The sequence below is a fragment of the Coturnix japonica genome, chromosome 5 (assembly GCF_054131305.1).
Source record: "Coturnix japonica strain WE chromosome 5, WE-NBRP24, whole genome shotgun sequence".
Lineage (NCBI taxonomy): Eukaryota > Metazoa > Chordata > Aves > Galliformes > Phasianidae > Coturnix > Coturnix japonica.
In genome coordinates, this window is record NC_140667.1 from 54,955,292 (window position 1) to 54,981,940 (window position 26,649).

The 26,649-nt window shown below is 53.0% G+C and overlaps 1 protein-coding gene across 5 annotated transcripts; it reads left to right on the forward strand.

Annotated features, from left to right (window-relative positions):
- The first annotated feature begins 1,182 nt into the window (after nt 1-1,182).
- Nucleotides 1,183-26,611, forward strand: ATL1 (atlastin GTPase 1). 5 transcript variants are annotated; one of them, XM_015865932.3, is made up of 14 exons: nt 1,324-1,607; nt 13,165-13,412; nt 13,761-13,895; nt 14,531-14,635; nt 14,946-14,996; nt 16,150-16,206; nt 19,586-19,678; nt 20,500-20,638; nt 21,299-21,426; nt 21,956-22,012; nt 22,747-22,818; nt 23,696-24,127; nt 25,184-25,198; nt 25,851-26,611. In XM_015865932.3, the coding sequence occupies exons 1-14, from the start codon at nt 1,598-1,600 to the stop codon at nt 25,959-25,961; spliced, it is 1,653 nt and encodes a 550-aa protein (XP_015721418.1). In that variant the 5' UTR covers nt 1,324-1,597; the 3' UTR covers nt 25,962-26,611. The 5 variants fall into 5 exon arrangements, with proteins under 5 accessions (XP_085405852.1, XP_015721418.1, XP_085405853.1 ...); XM_085549727.1 differs by lacking the exon at nt 1,324-1,607 and adding an exon at nt 4,767-4,943; XM_015865930.3 differs by lacking the exon at nt 1,324-1,607 and adding an exon at nt 4,850-4,936.
- The last annotated feature ends 38 nt before the right edge of the window (nt 26,612-26,649 follow it).

A 26,649-nucleotide genomic window follows, 5' to 3' on the forward strand; every position in this document is an offset into this window, starting at 1 on the left:
TACCACCCCAAACCACGTTGCTCTGCTGGTCAAGCACGTTGAGGAATGTGCTTTTATGCAGCATCGTTCATCTGGATGGGTCCCAGCCCTAGCAGGAATGTTAAGTGGTTTTACATAAGGCATTACGTAGGATTAGAGAATGCGATCTGTTTGCATTGTAGTCTTGAGAGGAAGAACAGCAAAGGTTATTTTAACGAGATTTAGCCGGTAACGGGTCGATGCAAAGCTGCACCAATTTCCAGCTGAACGTCACAAAAGTGCCTTTTAAAGCAGCACAGGGTGCTGGGCACGTGAATGGGAAATTGAGCTATGGAACATCGGCACCCAGAAAAAGAAATCAGCCCTCCTCCTTGTGAGACTGCCAGAGCGTCTGTAACTTCACATTGTTTAACCATCTCACACCGAAGGTGTTCAGAACTGTTGCCTCATGCCTGTGGTGCATTTGACTACTAAAATAGATCAGATGCACAGCAACAAGGAAGCCAAAGGCACAGGAATCAGCGTCAAGGCCTGCGGCTTTCCCCCTCGTTGATTCATGCCATGCACTCTATTTTACATCAGACTTCATTGTTGAGGAGACAAAGTAAGCTCTCAAGAAATGCTGCAGCTTTTTCCCTATGGGATTTTTGTTTCAGTCTGTGGTTTGGGTTTTTCTGATTGCTTTTCATATGTGATGAAACGTATGCTTTTGCTACAACACGTCTCCCTGCTGCCACGAGTCAAGGGCTTTCCTGGAAGGTAGGACTGAGAAAGATATCCAGCCACTGCCCTATTCCTGGATGCCCAAGGCCAGCTGGATGGGCAGCCTGATGTGGTGCCTGATTTTGTTGCTGGCACCTTCCCTGCCACCAGCTCTCTGCCACCAAATCCAGTTCTGCCTGCAGCAGGTAGGATGCTGAGCATACAGCAGCTTCTCAGTGTCACTTCAGGAGCTCACAGTGCTGCTCCCACTGCTTCATGCTGAGTTCTGTTGAGGGACCCACACACAACACAGGCAGGTCAGGTTTTCCAAGGGTGCAATGACTCCTCCTTGTTGGTGCATCCCTCTGGAGCTGGGATAACAGTGAGCACATGATGATCAGCACAAAAGATGCCAGAAAAGAACCCACAAACATGCTAATAAGAGCACCAGTGATATCGTGCTGCAGGAGCAGAAAGGAAAGGTTGTTGCTGAGATGCTCTGAAAGGAGAAAAGTCTTCTAGGGTCAGAAGAACAAAAAGAGGCACAGAAGTCAAACAAGACCCTCTGCCAGCTTGAAGCCAGCTCCGTGGGCAAGGATTTGTTTTCCAGGGAAGGCAGAGGAGTGCAGGTGGCCATGCTTTACTCCTGCATCACCTTCTTTACGTCACTGTGTCCCCGGTCGCTCTGCAGCTGAGCGTGCTGTTTGCATTCGGCAGGAAGGAAGCCAGGGCAGAGGTGAGCTGGCAGCTTCACCGGCACCAAGTGCTCAGCGTGAAGATGCAGAGAAACATGGCGACTCAATTCAAAGCCACATTAACGAGGGGACTTCAGAGAGCTGCCTGGAAACCCATCTGCTGCCCTGCTTCCAGGTGCACGAAACCTGGCTGGAGCACATTGCAAGGATCTTGCTGAGTCATGCAGGCAGGTAGGCTGCAGGGGTGTTTCTGCCAAGGCACGAGAGGAGCTGGAACCCTGTCCTTGGGAAGAGGTGTATCTTTGGGGGAAATCCTAGAAACAAACTTGGCACACGCAGGCTTTGGCTTGGCCTCAGTGCAGCCACGTTGCAGAAAACAGAGCAGCGGGGAAGGATGTTTTGAATATAGGCTCCATCCATCCATCAGCATAGGAGAGAAAGAATTCAAAACAATACCGGAGATAAATGGGAAGCTGGGCTCGGAAGAGCTCTAACTGACCTTTATAGAGAGATGTGAGGAAGGAAGAGAAATCTGGGGAGGCTGTGGTTCGTCCTGCAAAACCGGTATGGTCTGAATCCATGGCTCACAGTGGGATATTTTGTTCCAGTTCAGCAAAACCTTGCAGGAGTCCTGAGGGTGTTGTTTGGGGTGAGGGACCGACTGGAAACTGGCCTGGTGGTCTAAATCAGATTAGAAGAATTGCATCTGTTTATTGCAGGCCTTGTGCAATTGCTTGTTGTTCCTGAGCAGCAAACCCAGCTGTCCCCACGTGCACTCTGAGGTTGAAGATTTTGGCCGATATTTCCCTTTATCTCAATCACTGCTTGTCTTCTTAACTAGTTCCTTCAGCTTACAGAGCACCTTCCAGAGGAAGGCCCTCCCCACAGAGTGATTAAACAAGCTAATTAATTAACTGCTGAAATTCCATCTCCTCTATGAGTGAAATGGCTCTGTCACAGCTCTGGTGTGCAGCAGTGCTAACGGGAGAAGCAAAGAGAATTCCTCTGGTTGCAGTCCCTGTGTATATGTGGGTGGACTGTAACACAGTTTGGGGTGAGAAATAGGAACCGCAGGAACAGGAGGATTTCCTAAGCAACAGCGATCTGCTTTGCTTAAAAATACTTCAGTAAAGGGGAAAGAAAAAGGGAAAACTGAGACAGGTTGCAGCTTTCAAGAAGGGCCGAAACACCGATTTTGTTCTATCCCTTTTTGCTGTTTCCCAGGAATCTTGGCCTCTTAACCTGAGAATAAGGACGCAGCAATGAAAAGTGATGACAAATCGCTGCTGCAGAGCAGTGTAAGTGCTCAGCAGAAGCACAGCTAAGGGCTGAATCCTGTGTGCTCTCTCATGGAACGAAGCAGAAGCGGTGAAAAAGCAAAGAGTGAGCAGGCAGAAGTGATACAAACAACTGTGAGGAAGCAGCCAATGGGTTCTGGAACCTCATAGAGCAGTGTGGGAACAGCCCTGGATGGGATGGGATAATGGGGACCCTCTGAGCAGCTCCCACTATGCAGTGGCACCTGAAGCAGAGCTGAGATTGTGCAGCACCCACCCGGCCCTTACATAAGTATTGCACAATGCTTCTGCTCACAAAGGGCTGGGGATGGGAAAAGCAATGGAAAATGCAGCTCTGGTAAGTGGGCCAGGCGAGGCAAGGTGAATTATGAAACTGCCCCCGTGAGCAATGTGCTTTATTGGGTTTAAATCCAGGTTTTCTACTCATTCTGTGGCCAGCACCGCAGTCCCCCGGCACTGCAGCTCGCTGACCCCACGGCCATGCTCATTTTCTGCACAGCGCTTTCTCTTTTTGCCTTTCCCCCATTTGGCATTGTTTTTCCTCAAGAATCCTTCCACTGTGTGTCTGCTCAGCCCTGAAATCGACTCTTTGTGATCTGGCCACTCAGGCAGCAAGAACTTAAGGATGGTTCCGAGGGAGGGCTGCCCATGGGTGGAAAAATGAAGGCAGGAAGAAACAGAGAATGACTTGGGTTGGGTTGGGTTGGGTTGGGTTGGGTCGGAAGGGACCTCACAGCTCCCCCAGCCCCACCCCTGCCCTGGGCTGTGTGCCCCCCAGCTCAGCTACCCAGGGTCCATCCACGGCCTTGGGCACCTCCAGGGATGGGGCACCCCCAGCTGTGGGCAGTGCTGGGGCCTCACTGCCCTCTGAGGAAAGGAGCCACAGTGGAAAGTGGAAGTGAAAAAATGCCTGTAATTGACCTAAGCTGCAGTTCTCAAAAGGAATGAGGAAAGCAGGACTGGAGCCCATCTTGGCTTAATTAGACTTTCAAATTAAGAGATCTCCTTCCCATCCTCCTGTATTTTTTTTCCCCTCTCCATTTCCCAGCTGCTTTTCTTTTAATCTCCTCTTTCAACCTATTTGAACTCTGCACGTCTCCAGCATAAGAAATCCCCTCTCGCAATGCAGTCTGCTTCTTGGGCTGCTTTGAAGGATCAACAGGTGTGCATGACTTCATTTTATATGGATATAAAATCTTAGAGTCACAGAATGGTTGGGTTGGAAGGGACCTCAAGGATCACCCAGTTTCAACCCAAACTCCCCCAAAATCATAGAGCCATAGAATGGCCTGTGTTGCAAAGGCCCACAGTGCTCATCCAGCTCCAACCCCCTGCTGTGTGCAGGGTCACCAACCAGCAGCCCAGGCTGCCCAGAGCCACATCCAGCCTGGCCTTGAATGCCTGCAGGGATGGGGCATCCACAGCCTCCTTGGGCAATCTCCACATGTACAGTTGAGGACTTAGTTCCTCTTCCCATCCTTCTTAGCTTCCATCTGTGCAGCCCCCCTTGATCCCTGCAGGCCTTAAGAGCTGCACTGCGCTCCTTCCCTAATGGCAGCACGTAACTGTGGCCCCTGGATCCATCATCCAGCCTCACCCCCAGCCATACACCATGGGCTGTGCTGCTCACTGCCCAAATTTTGCACCTGGGTGTTTCCTTGCATTTGTGCTGAGTCACCATTTCAAAGAGCAATCAATCAATCAATCCCAAATATGAGAGGGCAGAGCGGGGGCAGGTCTGTTGGGTGATAGGACAAGGGGAGATGGTTTTAAACTAAAGGAGGGGAGAGCTGGGATAGATGCGAGGGGAAACTCTTCACGCAGAGGGTGGCGATGTCCCGGCACTGCCCGGAGCTGTGGGTGCCCCATCCCTGCAGGCATTCAAGGCTGGGCTGGATGTGGCTCTGTTGGTTGGAGATGGGCTGCGGGCAGCTTGAGTTTGGGGGTCCCCCATCGCACGGCAGGGCTGGGGTAGCGCGATCCGTTCCGAGCCGACCATCGTTTGCTCCTCGCTCCGCACCGTTCCTCCCTCACGCCGATCGTCCAGCCGTGCGGCACGAGCCGTCCCCCGCCGGCATCGCTCCCCGCGGGGCCGGGCCGGGCCGCGCTACGCCGTAGCGGGCGGGGATGCTGCCGGCGCCCCCGCCCGCCCCGCTCCACCGCGGCAGCCGCGCCAGACGCAGCGCGGCTCGGAGCCCGCACGGAACCGCCCGGAGCCGCCCCGCGCCATGGCCCGGAACCGCAGGGAGAGGAGCAGCTGGGGTGAGCGGCGGGCGGAGCGGGGGGCAACGAGAACGGGAGGGGGACGAGGAGGAGGAGGAGGAGAACGGGGCACGGCCGCGGCCCAGCGCTGTGCCGAACAATGCTGCGGGGCGGGGGGCGCGACCGGCTCCTCCCGGGCCTCGTTCGGCCGCCGGGGCGGGGCGGGGCGGGCGGTGCTGCCCGGCGGGACCGGGGCGGGAGGGGGGACGGCGGGACGAGGGGTGCGGACCGAGCGGGGCGGTGGTCGGGGCCTCTGCGGCCCCGCTGCCTCTGCGCTGTGTGTGTGTGTGTGTGTGTGTGTCAGTGTCAGCCTGCGGCCGTGCATCTCATGCTGTCGGGGCGCTCCGTGCTGCAGAGCCGTCCCGAGCAGCCGCCGCCCTCAGCCGGGGCCCGGCCTGCGTGTCTCTCCGCCTTCCAGCACCCCCAGACCCGCCGGGTCCGGCCCCTCACAGCCCCCGCAGCCCCGCACGGACCCGCCCCGTGCCCAGCGCTGTGCCGGTTCCTGAGGAGCCGTCGTTGTGCCGCAGCGCTGCCGACAGGGGCCGTTTGCACCCCGCTCTGCCCGAGCCCCGGGAGCTTTTAGCATTGCCAGCGAGGAGGAGGAGGAGGAGGAGGAGGAGGAGGAGGAAGTCTCCATCCTCCTTCCTGCAGGCCTTCCCGGCTCCCAGCCGCCTTCCTGCGGGCAGGAGGTGAAACCTGTGTCCCCCTGCAGCCCCGGGGTCCCCCAGGTGGGCTGTGTCCCCTGCACACAGCCTGGCCTCCCCCTGCCCTGCTTACCGCCTTCCTCACCCAGGGGGAATTCAGCTCAGACGCCTTATTGCTACTACGAGAGGCTGCAGGAAGCGTGATGTGTCATTGCTCGTGTTCCCATCCCTGTAGTAAGGCATCAGAGCTCACGGCAAACCCGTCTGCAGGTGAGCGGAGCTCTGATGTTTAGATACACAAATGAGGTTCTAATTTGGATAGATGAGTGGAGTATTTCCCATGGTAATGATGAAGGGCACGGGGATACGTTTGCAGAAGCACGCAGATAACGGAGGCTGTGATTGAAGCAGGCAGTGTTCTTTTTGCAGGAGGAAATAAGCAGTGAGCGCCTGGTGAGGGCTGTGTGTGACCGTGACAGTGCAGGATGGAGCTCAGCCCTCGGGTGAATGGGGCTGACAGCTCACAGCCGACACGGTGACGTTCTCAGCTCCGTCTCACACGAGCGTCGGTGCCGTTCTGCTGCGGGTTGAGCATTGCACGCACGTACTGACGCTTGTACTTTCGCTTTGCATCTTGATGGTGTGAGAAAAAAAGCACATGATGTCAAAACAGACTTAAATGGAGGAAAAAAGCCATCCCAGGAGGTATAGGCTGGGTCTAGCAATGCAATTAGGCACGTGCCTGGTGTGAGCATGCTGCTAAGCTGTGCTGGAGGGAGACGTGGGCTGTCGCTGGTTTGCTTCTGGGTCAGTTCTTCAAGAATCTGGAACCTAAAATTAACAAAAGTCAAATGACACAATGATATTCTGGGCTTGTTTAGCTTGGAGAAGAGAAGACTGCAAGGAGACATCATAGTGGCCTTCCAGTACTTGAAGGGAGCGTATAAACAGGAGGGGGAACAACTGTGAGGGTGGTCAGTGACAGGACAAGGGGGAATGGTTTGAAACTGAGACAGGGGAGGTTCAGGTTGGATCTGAGGAGGAAGTTTTTCCCCCAGAGGGTGGTGACGCACTGGAACAGGTTGCCCAAGGAGGCTGTGGATGCCCCATCCCTGCAGGCATTCAAGGCCAGGCTGGATGTGGCTCTGGGCAGCCTGGGCTGCTGGTTGGTGACCCTGCACACAGCAGGGGGTTGGAGCTGGATGAGCACTGTGGGCCTTTGCAACCCAGGCCATGCTGTGATTCCAGGATTCTCCAAAGGAGTCTAAATCTCCAGCCACCCCGCAGTCAGTTCAGTCAGTAAAAATACGACGCTATTTTGGAACTTTGTCCTAGTTCCTGGTTGTTAGGCAGGACTGAGAGCTTCCCAATGCAATCCTCCACCTTTGTTTCATCAAAACAATTTGCTTTATTAATGATCCCGGAGTGAATTAAGGTGAGCAATTGCACGGCACCCAGAAGGAGTTGCCTCCAGCCAGCTGTCAGGGCTGTGTTAGTGCGGCATTCATACCTCCCTGCCTGGTCATGCAGGGGCACGTTGTGCATCTAGCACAGGGCTTAGCCTGGGGCAGGAGGTCAGCGTAAGGCTGTGCATCATTGGAGGCTCTCTTACAAACGTGCTAAGTGGTGCAGAGAGCTTACAGCTGCTGCTAGTTGTGGGGTGGATGGCAGGGAGAGCTGGGTATGGAGAGATCATAGAACCATGGGAAGGAATCGTAGAATGGCTCGGGTGGGATTCCATTTAGAGATCATCTATTTCCAACCCCATTGTTGGGGTTACAAGTGTATACAGTGGGTGCAGTGCTATGAAGGTCTGCAGTGCGTGGCAGTGATGTTCCTGTCTGAAATCTCTTGTTCCATTCTGAAATCACCTGCAGCAGTTGGTTCCTTCTGTTGTGGCAAAGTCATGGCACGTGTTGTAATCCAAATGATCGGCTCGTCAAGAGTTCAGTTTCAAAACCATAAAGAGGATTACAGAGGTTCATGGTCAGGCTGTTCAAACTGGACTTGAGCTTAATGAGGGCTGTTAGAAAGGAATGATCCAGAGCAGAGCAGACTGAGATTTTTACTGTCACTCTTTCTGCATGCACAGAAATGGGCTCGACAGACAAAAAGATGGCTGATTTTGTATATACATTTTATATGTACGTATATTTAAGTAATATTGCTAACAACCTTTGTTTGTTGTTCTGTTTGTGACTCTGGATGCCAGGAACCTCCTGAATAATGAAAGCTGAGGCTTTGCAGGCCCGTGGGCCTTTATACAAATGCAGCTGAGGATGAGAAGTTTCACAACAGAATTGCTAGCCTGTAAATGAGAAGGGAAGATGAGGTGTTGGGGCTTGTGAGCGAGCTGAGCCAACAGTGCAATAGAGACCCAAATCCCTAAACAGCACTTGGTCTTTGTGTGCCCAGGGTTTGGAGAGGTAGAATTTGAACAGCAGGGTGTGAGTCATTCAGAGATCAGCAGAGCAAGTCCAACCTTGCCCCTTGTGGGGAGGAACAAAGATGTCCTGAGCCTCGAACACATGTTCAAGAAAGACGTAGATGTGGTACGTAGGAACATGGTTAGTGGGCATGGCGGTGTTGGGTGATGGTTAGCCATGATGGTCCTAGAGTTCTTTTCCTTAATGATTCTATGATTCTGTATTCATAGGCATCAGGAATTGTGTTAACCCCCCTGCACCACTGACTGCAGCCACCTCCAGCTGTGTTGTGAGGCAGGGGCACATTGACATGGTCTACAAGGCACAGTGTGCCAGTGGATCACCTCCAAAGCCCCCTCAGACTGGGGACACTCCAGCTCGCTGGGTCCTGGAGAAGCGTTCTTGTTTGCCACCAGGGAATGGGATTCAAGTTCCCTCTGAGCATCGCCCACTTGAGCTTTGAATTGGCCAGTTTGGCGTGGCCATAACCACAGAACTGTCTAACGTGGCCTCACGCTTCCTGGAAAACTTCTAGAAGGGAATCTCTGTGATCTGCCTTCTTCACAAAGAAATTGTGCTGAAGGTGCACTCCATCCCTTCATCCAGGTTAAGATGTCAAAAGAGACCGGACCCAGTTCTGACCCCTGGGGAATGCTGCTAACTCTTGTTTCTACTAGCAGCCTTCCAGCTGGGAGTGTTATCAGAGACGTCACTCATCTCCCTGGTCTGTCTGACACTGGAAGGAGCTGAGCTGGCCATGCTGCCCTGATGCTTAGGGCACCTTAGGGCCGGTAGGAAGAAGATGCAGGGTCAGTTCTTTGCTTAATGCTGGTGGATGGATGGAAGAGGGCTCTGCCCAGCCCGGCAGCCCTGCTTTGCCCTCCCGAAGATGCAGTCTCCCTGGAGCAGCATTGTCTAGACAGACACCTGGCAGCTCCACACCTGGGGAATTTGCTAACTCACAGCTGCCTTCAGTGCTTTGGGATGCAGCTGTGCCCCTCTGCACTTAGGAAGGAGAGCTCTCCAGCTGAGCCTCTGTGCAGGACTGATACAGGTTGTTGCTCTGCAACGCTCCCTCCACCTTAGCTCTCCAGCGTATGCTGTCAGTGCTTTATTTCTTGTGTTCCTTCATCAGCATGCTAAGATGCTGAGCTGTGTGCCAGCCTCTCTCGCAGAGGAGGGGATCTATGGTCCCCACTCAGAATGGCTGCTGTCTTTTCCAGCCTCCTCTGACCCTCAGCTGGTGGTTGCGTGGTGCAGTTAGCTCAGCATGAGCAGAACCAGCAGAACTCGTGGCATGGGAGCTTGAAGGGGTAAGTGCCAGCGATGCCATGGCCTGGAGATAGATGGCTTTCTCTGCCCAGGCTGTTTGCACAGGGCAGATAAGCTTTCTGGCAGCCAGAACCCTCTGGAGAATGCACCGAGGGATCCAGGCTGAGCATGATCTGCTTTGTGTTTGGCTCATGGTACGGGTAGCAGCACTGTGATACGTTTGTAATGCAAACAGCTGGGGCAAAAACAGCTTTCGAAAGGATCCACAGAGCTATCGCTGCTGACCGAATTAATCCCCGGAGGGCTGCTGATAAGCAACCAAATCCCATCAATACAGACATGGTTCATTCCAGAGAAAGAACCAGTTAATAATCATAGGATCACAGAATATCCCGAGCTGGAAGGGACCCATAAGGATCATTGAGCCCAACTCATGGCTCCAGATGGGACCACTCAAAAATTAAGGTTAAAGAAGTGAAACCATTACACTCCTGTTTTCTCTCCTTGGACATTTCTGTTGTTCCATGCAGTGAAGGCGTTTGGAGCAGCAGCTCCGTGGTAGATCAGTGTGCTGTGGCAGTGGCCCAGGCTGCAGCCCCACTCCTCCTGCAGTGCTTTGCCAGGTGAGGCTGGAAATGGTCCATCTCAGGGTGTGCTCTGCAGCCCTTGTTTGCACAGGCCGTGCCCTGGGCCGTGGGTTAGTCTGCAGAATGAAATGTATTCGTTGTGCAAAGTCACTGAAGGAAAAAGCTGACTTTATTAGTCGGCCTCAGGTCTCAGCGTGTGACTTGTTGGTCTGGAACTAAGGAAGAACATGAAGTACTCACCAAAGTATGCTGTGTGATCAGTGATGGAAGTTATCCAATGTATTCTTCTGTTTGGGCTCAGTTATACCAGCCATCAGCTGTCTGCCCTTACACATGGAATATGCTGTCCTTGTTTACTAAACTTGATTTAATTCGTGATTGAAGAAAGCTCATTTCTCCCCATGGACTCTCAGGCTGTGCTGGGGCTGCCTGCAGGAGCATGGCCACTTCCTTACTGCTGTCTGACAGCACAATAGGAACAAATGTGAATCCCCATCTCCTTCATCTTTCCACTTTAAACCTCCATACGGAAAAGAGGCGTGGATTCCACCCTGCTTCGGAGTGGTGGAAATGAGCTGTTATGAAATGGGCAAAAGGAGCTGTATCCTGACAGTGCCTGAATGAGCAGCTTGAGGACTGACGTAATGGCACGGCACCGAGAGAGGAGGAGGCGAGTCCGAAGATGAGTGAAAGCAATAGTGTGTCTGGGAGAGCCCAGGCCTCCTTCCCTCCCCTTTTGTCCAGACGATGTTTTGCCATTGCCAGGTACACCTTCCTTCAAAGCAGATAGCTAATTTATGCCAGAAAGAGCAATTAAAACAATTGATTTCCACTAATGCGCAGCCAGCTTATAAAAACATCTCCGGCAGATAATCCAATAACCAGAACAAGGGAGTTTCATCACGTGGAAATAAATAGGAAGGATGGAGTTTTGTTTGCAGGCAGCTACGTGAAAGCAGAGGAGATAATGGGGCTGAAATTAGCTCAGGGACGTGCTCACCATAATGCCTTTCTTCCTGATATCCCCAAGGAACTGGGAAAGCAGCACATCCCGCTCACTGTGCTCAGTGTGATGAGCAGACAGCCTGGCTGCACACTGATGGACGAAGGATGTCCTCCAGCACAACATGGCCACACAGACTGCTGGCTGTGTGCAGAGAACCTCCCCAGGTCCATCAGCACTCGGTAACATGAAAGCAAAGCGTTGCCAGTGAAGGAACAGCGTGAGCTCCTGCTTGTGCTGGGTGCTGCTGGTGATGGAGCAGGGATAACTGCCCACTGGATCCCTTTTGCACCCCGTTCTGCTGCAGGTTGGGCTACCTTTGAGGAGCTGCTGCAGTTCTCGGCTGCTCCTGATACTGTCAAATGGGTCTAATTCTCACATGAGACTGGTGGGGATGGGAGGAATTCGTTAGTGGAATTTCTCACTGAGGTGGGAAGATCTCTGGTCTTCTGGCAGTCGGATGAGAGCAACAGGAAGACCTGGAGACCTCTTCCAGGCACCAGCATCAGGGAGCTGGGTACCAAGCATCCCTCGTGCTGGCAGGGCAGGATGGTCCTTAAACATGAGTTGGGGTGGCTGGATCCACAGCGAGGCTGGGGCTGAGCTGGGATATCCTTTGTGCAGTGCCCTACTATGGGCTGACTGTCCCATAGTGTTTGTATGCTCTGTGGAGGGGGCCCAGGGGTGGCACAGCTCCGTCACCTGCACACCGGGTGGCCTTGTTACGGATACAGCCAGCAATGTTTAGATTTAATTCCACTTACAAATATTTTCCTGCCTCCACCATGAGTCACAGCCTATAAGGATCTCTGCTGTCCTTTCTGTGCAGCTGCAGAAGGGAAAAAAAAGGGGCTCGCTTAGCTCAGCATTAGCTGGTTTTCGTTGCAGGCCGCAGGGCAGTGATGTGGCCCAGGGGCTGATGCTGGAAGGGCGTTCAGAGCTGCTGCAAAACGTTGCTTTCCAGCATGTTTGGGACTTTTGTTTTGCTAAGGCAGCTCCAAGCTTTGGGAAGAAAAGATCTTTGTCTCTCAACTGTGAGCAGAGAAAGCTTGCAGTATATGGCCCACAACCACCAGAAATCCCCTAGCAACAAGCCTTAATGGTCCTGATATTTCATAGTGGGATCACAGGAAATCAGAAACTCCTACAAAAGCGCCGTTGTTATTTAAAACAAGAAGTTTCTGCTGGAGGCATCTTTATAAGAGGCCCAGAATGGGCAAACCCCATTCCTTATGGTATTTATAGTTTGCATGTCTGTGCATCGTCCCTGTGCTTTGCAACAGCTGGGACAGGCTGATAGCAGGGGGAACATGGGGGACTTCGCACTGCATGCTCCTTCCCTGCTGCTGAGCAGGTTTCAGAGGGTCTCAGCTGAGCTGATCGGTGTGGGGCATCACCTTTGCTGTTCCTCTCCTGTGCTGGGCAGCTGGGACACAATGAAAGGACACTGGCAGGAGCTGGCCTGCCCAGCCCCGGGGCTGTGGTTCCTGCTGTCACCATGGCAGTGAATGGGTGCTGTGTGTCTGAGTGTCTGTGTGTCCTGTCTGCAGGCTCTCAGCAAGCTGCGAGTGGGAGGATGGCAGAACTAACACTCGGAGCCTCAGTGCAGACTGCAGCTTGGGCAGGACTCTGGGCTGTGCTGTTGCCACAGAAACTGCAGTGACATCACAGAATTACAGCATGGTTGTGTTGGAAGGAACCTGAAAGCCTCCCCAGCCCCACCCCTGCCATGGGCTGGGTGCCCCCCAGCTCAGGCTGCCCACAGCCCATCCACGACCTTGGGCACCTGCAGGGATGGGGCATCACAGCTCTGGGCAGTGCCAGGGCCCCACTGTCCTCTGAGTAATGAATCTGGTACCTAACCTACACCTTCCTTTTGTGTGTTATCAACATGATTCTCAGCCTCAGTCGAGAACACAGCACCGTATAAGCTGCTAAGGGAGATGTTGTGGCCTCAGCTGAGGCTAATGGAGATGTCAGGACAACCTTAGTGCATGTAGGAAGGTGTTTCTGATGGGAAGTGAATAATCTGTTCTCCATGTCAACTCTTGCAGGAGCATTTTGTCCAGGAGGGTTCCAGCAGGGCCGGGCAGCCATGCTGACATTGCCCCAGAGCAGCTGGCAGCCTTGTCAAGATGTCCGAGGAGCTGCAAAGACATCTATCTGCTCTAAGTCATGCTGTTTTGGGATGGATATTTTGGCCGGCTGACCTGTTACAGCCCTGCCCAGTCCTGCTTTCCTTCATCCTGTGCTCTCAGAAGGAACCAAACAGTTCTCATGTCATTTGTTTCCACAGGTAGTTTTGCAGACAAGGCTTACGAGTGGAGCTCAGAGGAGGAGGAGTCCGTGAGGAAGGCAGGACCGGTGCAAGTCCTCATTGTCAAGGATGACCATTCTTTTGAGCTGGACGAAGCCGCACTCAACCGCATCCTCCTCTCAGAGGCTGTCAGAGACAAAGAGGTGGTGGCTGTGTCAGTTGCTGGAGCTTTTAGAAAAGGAAAGTCCTTCCTGATGGACTTCATGCTGCGGTACATGTACAACAAGGTACGGCTGCAGCAGCACCTGGCTCTTCCCACTGCTGCTCAGTGCTCCTGTGTGCCCGAGGCTGATCAGGGAAGGACTCTGGTTTGGTAGAGATGCTCCAGCCTCTGTTTAGCATGAAGCCTCGCAAACTAAAATAGACATGTTTCCACAGCCTCGTGCAGCAGTGGGTCTCGGTGGGACGCAACCTTCTTTGACTGTGGAGCAGAAATGTTCACATGTGCTATGCTGTAGGAAACCTCTCTTGTGGGGGCTGCTTGTCTGCAGTGCTGGGGTAGAGGCAGCACAGAAGAGAGGTGCAAAACCACAGTGAAATGGGAAACTCAGCATTTCTTCTGTTCCCACCTGCAGGAAGCAGTGGACTGGGTCGGAGATTACAACGAGCCTCTGACTGGTTTCTCCTGGAGGGGAGGATCTGAGCGGGAGACAACCGGTATCCAGATATGGAGTGAGGTTTTCCTGGTGGACAAGCCTGATGGTAAAAAGGTATTTGCTTCTGTGCTTTGTAGCTCTCTATCTACGTGTTACTCATCAGCTTGTCTTGCTGCTCCAGCTTCTGCCTTGTTGGAGGTGGCTGAAATGGTTGTGCAATGGTTTTTGATACGTATCCCCGATCATTTCTCTGCTGTTCCCAGGGATCTGGAATTTGAGGCCCTTGCAAACTATTCCCCTTTCCCAGAGCAGTAGCTGTGACACGGAACATCTTTGTTCAGGGAAGTCACATACAGTGAGAACTGGGAAATCCTGCCAATTCAGCTGTTAGGCAGCAATATTTGTATCTGTCAGCTCCTCCGTGAAGCTGAGATATGCTGCTGTATTTGGCTTCCGTGACGTGAAGCTTGAGCAGGCTCAGGAAAAGACCCATCCGCACTGACAGCAAGTGTCAGAAGAACAAAGCATTTCCCTCCTCTGTGCTATGCAGCATTCATTCCTTGCTGTCAAGAGTGAGTGGAGATGCTCTTTTCCTTTATCTTCCACCAACTCTGAGGAGGGAGCACTGCCATTCTCCACACACAGCTGACATTCAGCCACTTGTCCTGTTGGCATTTGAGAGTGATTTTGCTTGGGTGCATATATTGAATGGGTGCATCCACGCTGACCTGGAGCTTTCTGCCTCTCAGGTTGCGGTGCTGCTGATGGACACACAGGGGACCTTCGACAGTCAGTCCACCCTGCGGGACTCAGCCACAGTGTTTGCCCTGAGCACAATGATCAGCTCAATACAGGTAAGAAGGGAGATGTCTCCTGCAAACAGTTGCTATAAGGTGGTGGCTGAGAACCGGCAGCTTGGCACCAGCCTAATGCAGCTGGGGGAGAGACAAAGGCCAGTGTGTTGGCTGCACTGAGTGCAGGGTTCAGTTGTGAGAAGAAGAGTCTCATCTCCTCATCTCACCCTCAGAGCAAAGCCAGCAGCAGATGCACTCCTTTACTCCCAGCTGGCAGAGAGGAAAGGATGTTGGTCTGGTGGAGTTTGTGTGCCTTTGTCTCTGTTCTGCTGGAGAAACCTCGCTCTGAAGTTTCTGTGTTTACTTATAGGTTTATAACCTGTCTCAGAACGTGCAGGAGGATGATCTGCAGCACCTGCAGGTAAGATCCCTCATCTCTGCTGCTCTTTGTCACTGGGGTCCCTGGATTATGCTCTGCACTTGCAAGATGCTTTGCTCTGGACAGCACATTTGCCTTTGGAGCTATAAAAGGGTCTTGAGTTTTCCTGCTCTCATTTTGGTTCATGGGCATGGAGGAACGGTCACTTGTGTTGAAATGTGTCTTGCTTCATAGCATGCCTGCCTGGGGCAGGACAGTCAGTGGGACACTCAGCAGGAGCACAGCCATGCCCTGTAGGACTTTGGGGGTGGCAGGGGTCTGTTATTTGCTCCTAGAATCATAGAATCACAGAATGGAAGGAACTTAAAGCCCATCCAGCCCCAGCTCCCACTGTGGGCAGGGACACCTCCAAGCAGAGCAGCCTGGCCCTGAACTTTTTGGTTGAGAAACTCAGAGGAATTGGTTTGTAAGGATGGATCCAGAAGGGAAGTGACAACTCTGAGTGCTGGAGACCAGCAGCTTTGGCGTGTTCTGTTTCTATGGCACACACATCCTGCCTGCCTCTGCCTACAGTCTTCCCTTTTGTTCAGTTGGCTGCTTGAAAGGCTAGTTAGGATTTTTTTCAGCAGCTTAAGGAAAAGTCCAGCTGGAGAAATCAAGAGATTCTGCACTGCTTCAGCCAGTAACCATTTTTAAACAGTAATACTGTATTTACATTGAACTTACCCAGTGCAGATCCAAATCTTGCCATTGGAATTTGAAGCCATTATTGTTTAACACGTTGACCCACTTTAAGGCATCTGTGAAATACATTATTGGTGCCTCTGCTAAGAATCTGCAGCCCAGAGAGACCGGAGAGCCGTGAAACGTTGCTGGAAGGCGGATCTGATGGCCTCTGCACAGTGGGGGCTTGCAGGGAAAGTACTTATTTCTGCATTCATTTCCGCCCCTTCCTGGAGCGTTCAAAGCCAGCAGGGCTCCAGCAGTCCCCTCTCACACGTCAGGTTTGCAGGCAGCAGCAAGCAGTGGATTGGGGCCATTTGTCACAGATTTGGCCGCCAAAAACTCTGGGCTGAGCTTTTTGCTGTGAGGCTTTGCACGGTGATGGCCCCAAACAGCTCCTTGTGCATGGAAAACACCAACCAAACGTGCCCCAGGGAGCTGACAGCCCCGCTTCCCTTCCATCTCTCCCCAGCTGTTCACCGAGTACGGGCGGTTGGCCATGGAGGAGACCTTCCTGAAGCCCTTCCAGGTGAGTAGAGGCTGCCGGCCACCAGCATCCCCCAAAGCCACGGCGTTGCCACGAGGTGTCACTGCAGCTCGCAGGATGGATGAGCAGGGAGGCGTGGAGACGGGCTGGGCTTGAGGCGGAGGGAATGCTTTGTGTTCCTTACCCCAAGGAGCTTTCTGAGTACACCCAATCTCTCTCTTTCGTTCTGCTCTCTACGTCGGCTGCTGGCAGCTCCCCAGCCCCGCAGCGATCCCCGCACCCAGCAGGTCTGGATGCAGCTGGAGGCTGTCAGCTGAGCCAGGCTTTGTTCCCTTGGACAAAAGGCTTCGGTGTAACGTGATGAGCGCTTTGTGGCATCAGCTGTGTCCTGGCGGGGCACCATATAAGTGATGCTCTGCCTTGAGAACTGTGCATACGGTGATGCAACATCTTCAGCTGAAGGAGGGAGAGCCACCCCTGCAGCTCAGCCCTGTTGGTCTCATGAGGTTCTCAGCTTCAGTGGCAGAGCTGTGGAATGAACGCCCAGACAGGTCTGTAATGCTGCAGCCTCGGCTCTCAGAGCCTTGAGCCTGGGAATCCCTGCACTTGGCAGAACAAAGAACAGCTCAGCACGAAGGGATCAGCTCAGAGTATAAATGGGGTTTTAACTTCAAGTAAGTGACATCTGTTTCCCAACCTGTGCATAGGTGGTACTTGGGAGAGGAGAGCATTGGGCAAACAGCAGCTTGCTCTGGACACCAGAGCTGTGAGCAGCTCAGTGTGGCAGGAGGATGATGGGCTGTTAGGGCACCTTTAGGAGGAAGGTGAATGGGAGTGAAAAGAGAAAAGTGGAAGGAAGGGAGGGAGGCAGGAGTCCATGGGATGGTTTTAGCAGCTGCTGCTGAGAAAGGAGGCTCAGCAGCTCACTACACCTGCAGTCCTGTGGCAGAACAAGCTGTGGTTTGTATGGCTTTGACAGTGTCTGTACTGAACACTGTGCAGCTGGAAGGCTGGGAAGGGATCAGCCAGGTTGGAAGGTTTTGGACATCATTGGCACCTACATGAACCAGGGAGCAGGGCCCAATACTCACTGCTCTTACCCAGGTGCCCCCAATAGCAATCCGTCTTCTAGCTTGCACCTGCAATAGAAGAGCTGGATGGGGGGTTTGTGAGCTTCCCAAAGCAGAAAGCAGTTGTAGAAATGCAGACAGTAATTGGGAATGGGTTACAGCTGTCTTGCTTTGCCTTTCAGTATTAAGAGAGAATTATCAGTCTCCCCATCATCCTGGAAGGCAGAGGGGGTTTATAAGGTGGCTGTGAAGGGGGAATGAAATGGTTAAAGAATATAACAAGTAGACAGATAGATTTTTAGGGAGCTTTGAGCATATATTGGTTATAACATGGGTAGATGGTTGGTAAATGGTGTTAAAGCTACCAGTAAAAACATTTGGCTTGTTATAAGAGCCAGGAGAAAACTGTAATACGGTACAGAAAAAGCCAGACATAAAATAAATTGTTCTGTTCTTTATTTAAAAGTTAGCAGGATCACGTTGCCAAATATCACAGTGAAAGTGAAATACTCCATCAGTAAGGAGGAGGCTGTAAGGAGGCACTGTTAAATGTGCTTAAGTCATTAGGAGAGGCTGACAGCCTGTGGCTCTGCCTAATGATGTAAGTGATGTCGAGTCATGCAGGTCTATGGGCAGTAAGTCAGGTCACACATCCCAGCTTCCATTTTAGAAGGCTGCAAGCTCGGCTGGTAAAGGTGACTGTGACTGTGATGCTCTGCCTTCCGTGTGCCTTATCTCCATAAAGTGCTGATGGAAATAGAGCCAACAATGCAGCCTGTCAGCATTGTCTGCTTTAATCCATGTAAATGGATTAAAAACCCATTAACTGATAGATGGCCGAGGATGCTGAACTAATTGGAACAGGGACACGTCACCCTTCAGAAGCGTTTCCTTGGGGCTCCCCCCAGGATCTCTGTGCTTCATTGCAATCTTCAGCAGCAATCTCCATGCAAGTATGAACAGCTTTGGATGTGGTGGAGGAGCTGATGGCAGTGGGGCCATGTGAGCAGCACTCAGCTGCCTGTCCCCATCACAGCTCTGCCTCCTGCAGAGCATGCAGAGGAGGCAGCCTGCAGGCTGGACAAATGCAGTGAGGTGATGGGGATCAACCGAACAGCTCAGCCAGAGATGTGGGGGCTTGGAACCAAGGCAGCTTTCTTTGCAGCTTGAGTTCCCTGGGTGAGGTTCTGAGCCCAGAAGTCAAACTCAGTGAATGTCTTTTGGCCTGGTGATATGTGAGCCTGGAAAGGAGGGTTTTGGAGAGAGCTCCTACAGGAGGACGCTGCCAAACAGGGAGTGCAGTGATAGGAGATGGCTGAGCTGGTGCTGCTGGAAAGGAAGCAGCACTTGGTGGTGGAAAATGAGCTTTTCCCTTCTGCTCCCCCCGCTCTGCTATGTGCCATAATGCAGTGCTGTGTGCTGACCGATGCCTTTGCTTGGCAGAGGGCTGAAGGTTGCTGGGCACGGCGAGCACAGCAGCTCTGCTGCAATTCTGCTTGAGAGGAAGGAAAATAACTCCCAATTCCGACAGTACAAGGAGCACATCATGTGTCTGTGGGAAAGTCCTCAACGTGGCCCTGTCTCCTGAGCATCCTGCAGTCTCCAAAAGAACAGCATGTCCTGACAGAGCTGCAGCCGTTTGCTGTGGTTGCAGTGCCTTTAGGAATGGCCAACCCGCTGCTCTTTTTCCTTTTTTTTCCCCCCCGTTGTTTTCTGTTAGGAAAATAAGGAGGGGAACATTTTCCTTCCCTCTCATAGATCTTTGTTTGAAACACAGGTGAGTTTTAGGGCGATTCCGATGAAACTCATTCCCCTTATTGCTTATTCCAATGGAGGGGAGAAGCCCTGGCTCCTCTGTCCCAGCACTGGGGTGCCCCCAGGGCTTTGCCCCACAGCCTTCCATGGGATGTAGATGAGACACCAGAGACGTTATTTCATCCACAACCCATTTCTGTAAAGATGCGGAGTTGCCCATGCTGGTATTTATTTATTCGTCGAATAGAAACGTCGGATGTCTCAATAAAGATGACCAAAGCCAGCAGTTCTTATTCCTCCTCGTTATCCTACATGTGCTTCTCATTAAAGTCTGTCTGGAGAGCTGCCCGCTGAACATGGCTGGAAAACGAGCCTGTGAAATTCCCATAGGATGGAGCTCAGTGTGGCCGCAGCTCGCTGCCTTTGTCCTGCTTAGCAAAAATCCCTTTCTTGTTTTGCAGTCGAAATGACGGGTGCTGCTTTGCTGTTTTTCAAGCGAGGGCCTCAAACTATCACCCAGCAAATCCCCCCCATAACGTGTGGCTGAGCAGCGCTGGTCCCGCATGGCACTGACTGCTTCTGTTTCTCTTTCCCAGTCCCTGATATTCCTGGTGCGTGACTGGAGTTTCCCCTATGAGTTTTCCTATGGATCCGATGGCGGCGCGAGGTTTCTGGAGAAGCGTCTGAAGGTTTGTCCTTTCTCCTCTGGGTTTCATGAACGATTTCCATGTGCTTCCACGACTCTCCGAGGCAGAGCTTTGCTCAGCTGAGCTGCTGATGGTGGTTAAGGTCACACCTCCTCTTGCCCATGCCTTAAAATGACAGCAGAAATGTCTTAGAGAATCTCAGAACCGTGGAATGGCTCAGGTTGGAAGCGACCTCCAAGATCATCAGCTACATGAGCTAGATTCCAGTTGGTGTTTGAGGTCCCTCCAACCCAAGCCATTCTGCGATCAGTCCCAGCCACTGAATTAGGCAGCAGATCAGGCATCCAGCTGCCTCTGGGCACCTCCAGGGATGGTGCACGTCAGCACTGCCCAGAGGAGCTGTGATTCTGTGCTTGTGTGTTGTAGGAAGCTGAATTGTCCATGCTGCAGTCAGTGCAGGGCTGCCCTGCAGCTGGAGGGACGAGGAAAAATGCTTCAGCAACAGGCACTTGTACAGTGAAACCAATGGGCGAGGGCTCTGTGGGGATTGATCAGGAAATGCGTGAGTGATTTGGTAGCAGAAAGGCCTGGTCAGAGGGAAGATGAGAATGGTCCTGGTGGGAAATCCCAAATGCTTTTGCATTCGGGTCATACACACACATGTGCACGTTTTCCAGCTGATAATAACATGCCCTGGGGCATGTGTTCACAAATAGGCCAGTTGCTGGAAGAGCTCTGTCCTTGTGCTCATGCACAGCTAAGGGATGCCCTCCTGGTGCGGGACACCCCACGCTCCTGCTGGCACTGCTGTCCCAGTGCCTCTGTGTGCAGAGGAAACCTGACCACACGCTGCTCTCCTGCAGGTCTCAGGGAATCAGCACGAAGAGCTGCAGAACGTCAGGAAGCACATCCATTCCTGCTTCACCAAAATCTCCTGCTTCCTTTTGCCTCACCCCGGCCTGAAGGTCGCCACCAACCCCAATTTTGATGGGAAGCTGAAAGGTACAAAGCAAAAGTCCCTTGTTGGATCGATAACACAGGCTGTCCTTTACAAATATGTTCCATGGAAGAGCTTCTGCAGTACGTTCCTTTTCCTCTCGTGCAGCTCCAGGGCAGGCTGGGTGCTGCACAGCAGGTTGTGCTGGCAGCCTTGTCACACACGTGCTCTCTAAAGAACATCGTTTCACTTTGAAAAGCTTTCCAAGGAGCGTTTAACCCTCCTGACTGATCTGATCAGTGGTTTCCCTTCAGGACAGACTTAGTTAAAAAATGGAACTCATTGCAAATCATGCTAAGGAGCAGCAGGGCAGGCGAGGCAGCTGAATGGGGGGAAGCTTTGCTGGAAGCTGAACCGGGGTTTGTTAAGTCCCCCTTTAATTTCAGGTGCAGAGCAGGATTTAACAAGTGCACACAGAACTGGCTTAGGATTGTCAGCATCTTCTTGACAGCATTCTCTTGTTCTTTCACAATCTGTTTGTGGGTTAACTTCACTGGGGTCATTGCTGAGTGCTCCCCTCACTGAGCTGCAGTGCTTGTGCCTGCTTCCCAGCCTGGGTTCCCCCTTACTGTGATGGCAGTGCACGCAGTGATGGCAGTGCACGCAGTGATGGCAGTGCATACTGTGCTGAGGGCCGGCACTGATGATGCTGGGCTTATTTCCAGAGATAGACGACGAGTTCATCAAGAACTTGAAGATTTTAATTCCCTGGCTTCTGAGTCCTGAGAGCCTGGATGTTAAGGAGATCAATGGAAACCACATCACCTGCCGAGGCCTTGTGGAGTATTTTAAGGTATTGGCTTTTTCTGGAGGAATTGGGCTTGGTTTGCAGCACTGTTGCTGTAACGAGAGGGGAAGGTGTCAGTGTGTTTGGCCAGTGAGCCAAGGAGTGGGCAGGGCTGTTTCTTGCCATGGAGAATGGAGGGCTGGAGGGAGGGAGGCTGAGGGCTGTATTCCCCCCTTGCCTTTGGAAAACGCCTCATCGTGTTGTCATGGCTACTGGGACATTTTAATGTAAGGCATCAGTGAGTAATTCTCACCACCTACTCCTTGGGGCTACTTGACTCCAGCTCCTTCTCCTTCAGTGAAGGACGGAGGTAGGTGCAAATCCAATGGAGTGAACATTGGAGTGAGTGATGGGAGCGTGAACCTTGAGGGACCGCCCTGCAGCACCCAAAGAACAGACAGTGAGCCGTGTGCTGCCTGGCAAAGCACCCCCTGCTGAAACCATCCCATGAACCTCCCCCCCTTTGGGCTCTTCCCATCCTGCTGATGCTGTGATGGGGTCTGTGCTGTGTCTGATGTGATTTCATGTTTTGCAGGCATACATAAAGATCTACCAGGGGGAAGAGCTGCCACACCCCAAGTCGATGCTGCAGGTAGGTGGGCTGTGTGCCATCCTGCACTATGAGTGCTGTTTGTTTCCCATTAGCTGTCACAGGAGTCCCACTAGTGCAGCACTTGGAGTCTTCAGTGAGTTTCGAGCGCCTTAGTTTGACAATGCAAGCAGCACCCAGCAGTCATGTTAAAGCCCAGTGGAGCTGTGCTGTGGGGAAGCAGCGGAGGCAGCAGGGCTGGGCTGCTTGGGCTGGTTTCCCTGCAGGTGAGCAGTGTTGTCCCCTGGCTGTGGTGTGACCACACACAGGGATGCTCCCCACGTGGATCAGCTGCTGTGCTGGGTCAGGGCTCAGCAGGAGGCTGCAGCTGTGGCTGTTTACATACCCGGAGCCTTTTATCTGCTTTCCTGCTGTTTCCCACAGCTGAAGCCAGAGGTTCCGTTGCTCTGACTTGGAGGGGAGGAATCCTCTCCTGACACAGGCCTTTGCCTGTGGGGGCTGAACGGGGAAATCCAGAAGGATCTTGTTTGGTGTTGGTCAGAGTGCAGCTGGAGCAGGGAGCCGGGTGATTCTGTGTGTGCCGGGTACCACACGTGCCTCCAGGCCCAAAGCATGTGCATCCTGTGCCCCCGGGTTCCTCGCTGTCGTTACACTCACTGAGATTGCAGGAGCTGGACTCAGTGCTCCTTCTGGATCCCTTCCAGACTGGGATATTCTGTGATCCTTAACCTTACCATCCTGCAGCTGAACTCTGCACCCTTTTGCCCTTCTTGCAGGCCACAGCAGAAGCCAACAACTTAGCAGCGGTTGCCACTGCCAAAGACACCTACAGCAGGAGAATGGAAGAGGTAGGTGTGCTCAGCACCTTATTTCACGGGCTCTCCTGCCTGGTTTACTGATGGAAAACGCCCTGCAAGGACCTGGCCAAGATTTATGGCCACATCCGTGCTGGTGCAGCGCGTTCAGGTTCCCAGTGAGACTCATTGCCATGTTTGTGGTGGAACAGGGAGTGATGCCTGGCCAGGAGTTCATGGCAGGGCACGGGAAGATGATTGAAGACCATCTGAATGTCCTGTCCTTTCCTAACCCTGTCCAATCCTTTAACCTGTATCATGGCTGGTGCTAATTAGTGGATAAAGTCATTATATATTATTATAACCAGCTTTTCACCTGTGCCCTGCCCTACCAGCCCATCTCAGCTCAGGCATGAGATGATTGTGATGTTTTAAGGTGAAGCTCAGACCTTGGCCCATCTCCTGTATCCTGATCTACAGTACTGGAGGTTGCTGTGCTTTGGCATGGAAGGGATGCGGAGCTGCGTGGCCAAATTACTGTGCACCGCCCTGGGTCTGTGTTTGTGCTTATGCCTTAAACCCTGAAGTGCGGATCCTCTGTAGCAGGAGAACAGTGCTGCTGGAGCTGGTTAGTCGAAGGTGGGCTGTTGAGTCTCCAAATTCAAGTGCTGAGCAATAGCAGTTCCAAGAGGAGGGCAGGGTCTTGTGGTAGGATGAGAGCCAGGGGAGGCTCAGGTTGGCTATTAGGAACAATTTATTAGGCTAAGAGGATGAGAGGGGCTGGTTCCCAAGACACTGGTGAGCAGGCACAGAGTGTGGACACACAGTGGTCAGCGTCAAAGAGGAGCACGTGGAGCTGCCATTCAGTGGTCTGCATGGCAGAACACAGGAGCTGAGGGCACTGAGTGAGCGGGCTGTGCTTTCCATGCAGGTGTGTGGTGGGGACAAGCCCTTCCTTGCACCCAGTGACCTGCAGAGCAAACACGTGGAGCTGAAGGACGAGGCCGTGAGGCTGTTCCGTGGGGTGAAGAAGATGGGCGGGGAGGAGTTCAGCCGCCGCTACCTCCAGCAGCTGGAGAATGAGATCGATGAGCTCTACATCCAGTACATCAAGCACAACGACAGCAAGAACATCTTCCACGCCGCCCGCACCCCCGCCACGCTCTTCGTCGTCATCTTCATCACCTACGTGATCGCCGGAGTGACCGGCTTCATTGGCTTGGACATCATAGCCAGTCTGTGCAACATGATCATGGGCTTGACACTTATCACACTGTGTACCTGGGCGTACATCAGATACTCTGGGGAGTACAGAGAACTGGGCGCAGTAATAGACCAGGTGGCGGCGGCGCTGTGGGACCAGGTAGGATAAAGAGCTTTTCATTTACAAACCGACTGACTAAACCCACATCCCCCCCTGCTTCTTAAGCAGTTTCCTGGGGCTTTTCCTCCTCTTCAAATGACTGCTGAGTTTGCACGTAGGGTTGTTAGGTGTATGGGACAGTGCACTCCAGTGCCTTAGGCCTTCAAATGGGGAAAGCAGGGCTGGAGGAGTGTTTTCAGGTTGGGTTGTGGAGGTGATTACAAGGGGAGAAGTCTCAGGTCTGGGTGTCTCTCCAAGGGTGGAAGAGCACAGTGAGCTGAAGGTGGTGAAAGCCCTGGGCTCAAGTCTGATCCCCACAAGCTGTCTTGTTCTGCTTTTTTCTGCTTGTTTTACCCATCCCAAAATGCTGCTCTGTGAACACTCAGTGCTGGCACAGGGCAGCACAGTGTGATCCTGCTGGGGAGGTGCTCAGGACCACAGGAGTTTGTGTGCTCTGAGTGTGTGCTAAGGAGGAAGCCCTGCTCCTCGCTCCTGGCACAGGGCAGGGATTTGGCCACCCCTGGGCTGCAGGATGCTGAGGTTGGGGCACTGTCCTGCCTGTGTCAAGCTTGCCATCTCTCTTTGTCTTTGCTTTGTGCGAACAAGTGCAGAGGTCCTGGTTAGGCCCTGCTGTCAGATGTCCCTTAAAACCTTAACAAAAGTTGCAATGAAGAAACGCTGTCCTTCATGCTCAGCTTCACCCCTGAACCAATCAATGATGTCAGCTGCCTTTTAAAACAAGGGCAATCAGGGGCAGCCCGTTGTTCCCTGCATCCCAGGTGGGTCCGTCCCGACATCCTGGTGGTGCTGTTAGCACCTTTAGGGGATGCTGGCTGTCAAAGCCCATCCCTGTGTAAGAACCTGGAATGAGTTCAGCACCCTGGTGAGAACAGGATGGGGCCAGCAGGAAGTGAGAGGCATGGGGGGGGTCCTGCAGGCATCCTGCTGTGGGGGCACTGAGTGGAGACATGAGGTTTGCTCCTGTGGATGTGTGTGATACACAGAGATGCTTCTTTCTTTCTTTTTTCCCTTTTCTTTCCCCAATGCCTCTCGCAGGGGAGCACAAATGAGGTAAGTGCCTCTCGGGTTCCCCTCTCCCCCCAGCACTCTCCCATGGGTGCCTCAAGTGATGGGGAACCCCTGGGAGGCGAAGCATGCAGAGCTGCTGGGTGCTGGGATGGGGGCTGATGGCAGCACGTGGCACCTCCAGTGCCTGGGGAAGGGCACTGCTGGAGGCCAAGCATGGGAGAGAGCTTGGGGGCTTTTGTGTGTGTGTGTTGTAAGGGGGGGGGCTTGAATCTTGCTCCTATTAGTTGTGTCTGGGGATGCTACGGGGTCAGCTCTGCTGCACAGCTTCCCTGCGCTCAGTGCTGGTGCATTTTGTTGCCTTTGAGTGAGGTGGGGACTTACAAGTGAGCTGTGGAGCAGCTCTCAGGTGCCAAACCCCTCCTGTCCCATGGAGACCAGCGCAGGGCTGTCTGGGGGGCTGAAAGCTGTGACTTCTGGGGCTGCGGGCTTTGCTGTGTCTTTGTGCAGTGGTGAGAGCTTGGCGAGCTCCTGAACTCGCATCTTTTTCCCTTACTGGATGTCAAAGCAGGGCTGGAGGCCGGGTGGGCTTCGAGGGCCCTTCCACCCAACCATTCTGCGGCTGTTCAACTGTACACCATCAGGAGTGGGGGCACAAACCAAAGGGCCATCTGAGCCTGTCCTGTGTTTCTTGCAGGCTTTGTACAAGCTGTACAGCGCGGCAGCGACCCACAGACATTTGTACCACCACGCCTTCCCCGCACAGAGAGCGGAGCCTGCCGAGGGCCCGGACAGGAAGAAGATGTGACGGCTGTGAGCCACGTGCGGTCCCGTCGGTGCATGACCGCGGCGCGGCCGCCATCGGCTCAGCCCTTAGTGCTCCCACCACCAGCTGCCGTGCAGGACCAACGTGGAGCTCAGCGCCTGGCTTGGCTCTGTCCGTGCAGCACAGGGAAGGCTGGGGCGTGTCGTGTGTTCTGTTCTGTGTACGTAGCGGTGCTGCCGCACACACAAAGTGCTTTTGATTTGCAATATCCAGCGTACTTCCCAGCTCGGTTACAAAGCCTTATTTCTCCCTTTTTAATTAATCACTAAGTCATTAAGGGAATTATAATTTGCGTGGCACTGCAACCGAAGACCTTCCAAATGTTCGCGTCATTCCCAACCACCCCATGTCCAGATACTTGAACGGGTTGTAACACATAACCACGGTTTTCCCTCAATTACAGCAACGTAATGAAAATGTATTAACTTGCTCTGCTGGCAGCCATGAGGACACTCTGCTATGGTATGTTAACGACATTGTAAGGAACGCGTACTTGTCCATTCGTAGCTGATGCACACGGTCTCACTTTGTATGAGAACGTCTCACTGTGTTTCTGTCTCTATATCCGTCATGGTGCCCAGGAACGTGTTCTTTTCTTGTCACCACCATTAAAGTTTGCTTTCTGTTCCTAAGACGCGGGCTCTGCACTCACTACCAACCTTCAGTTGTT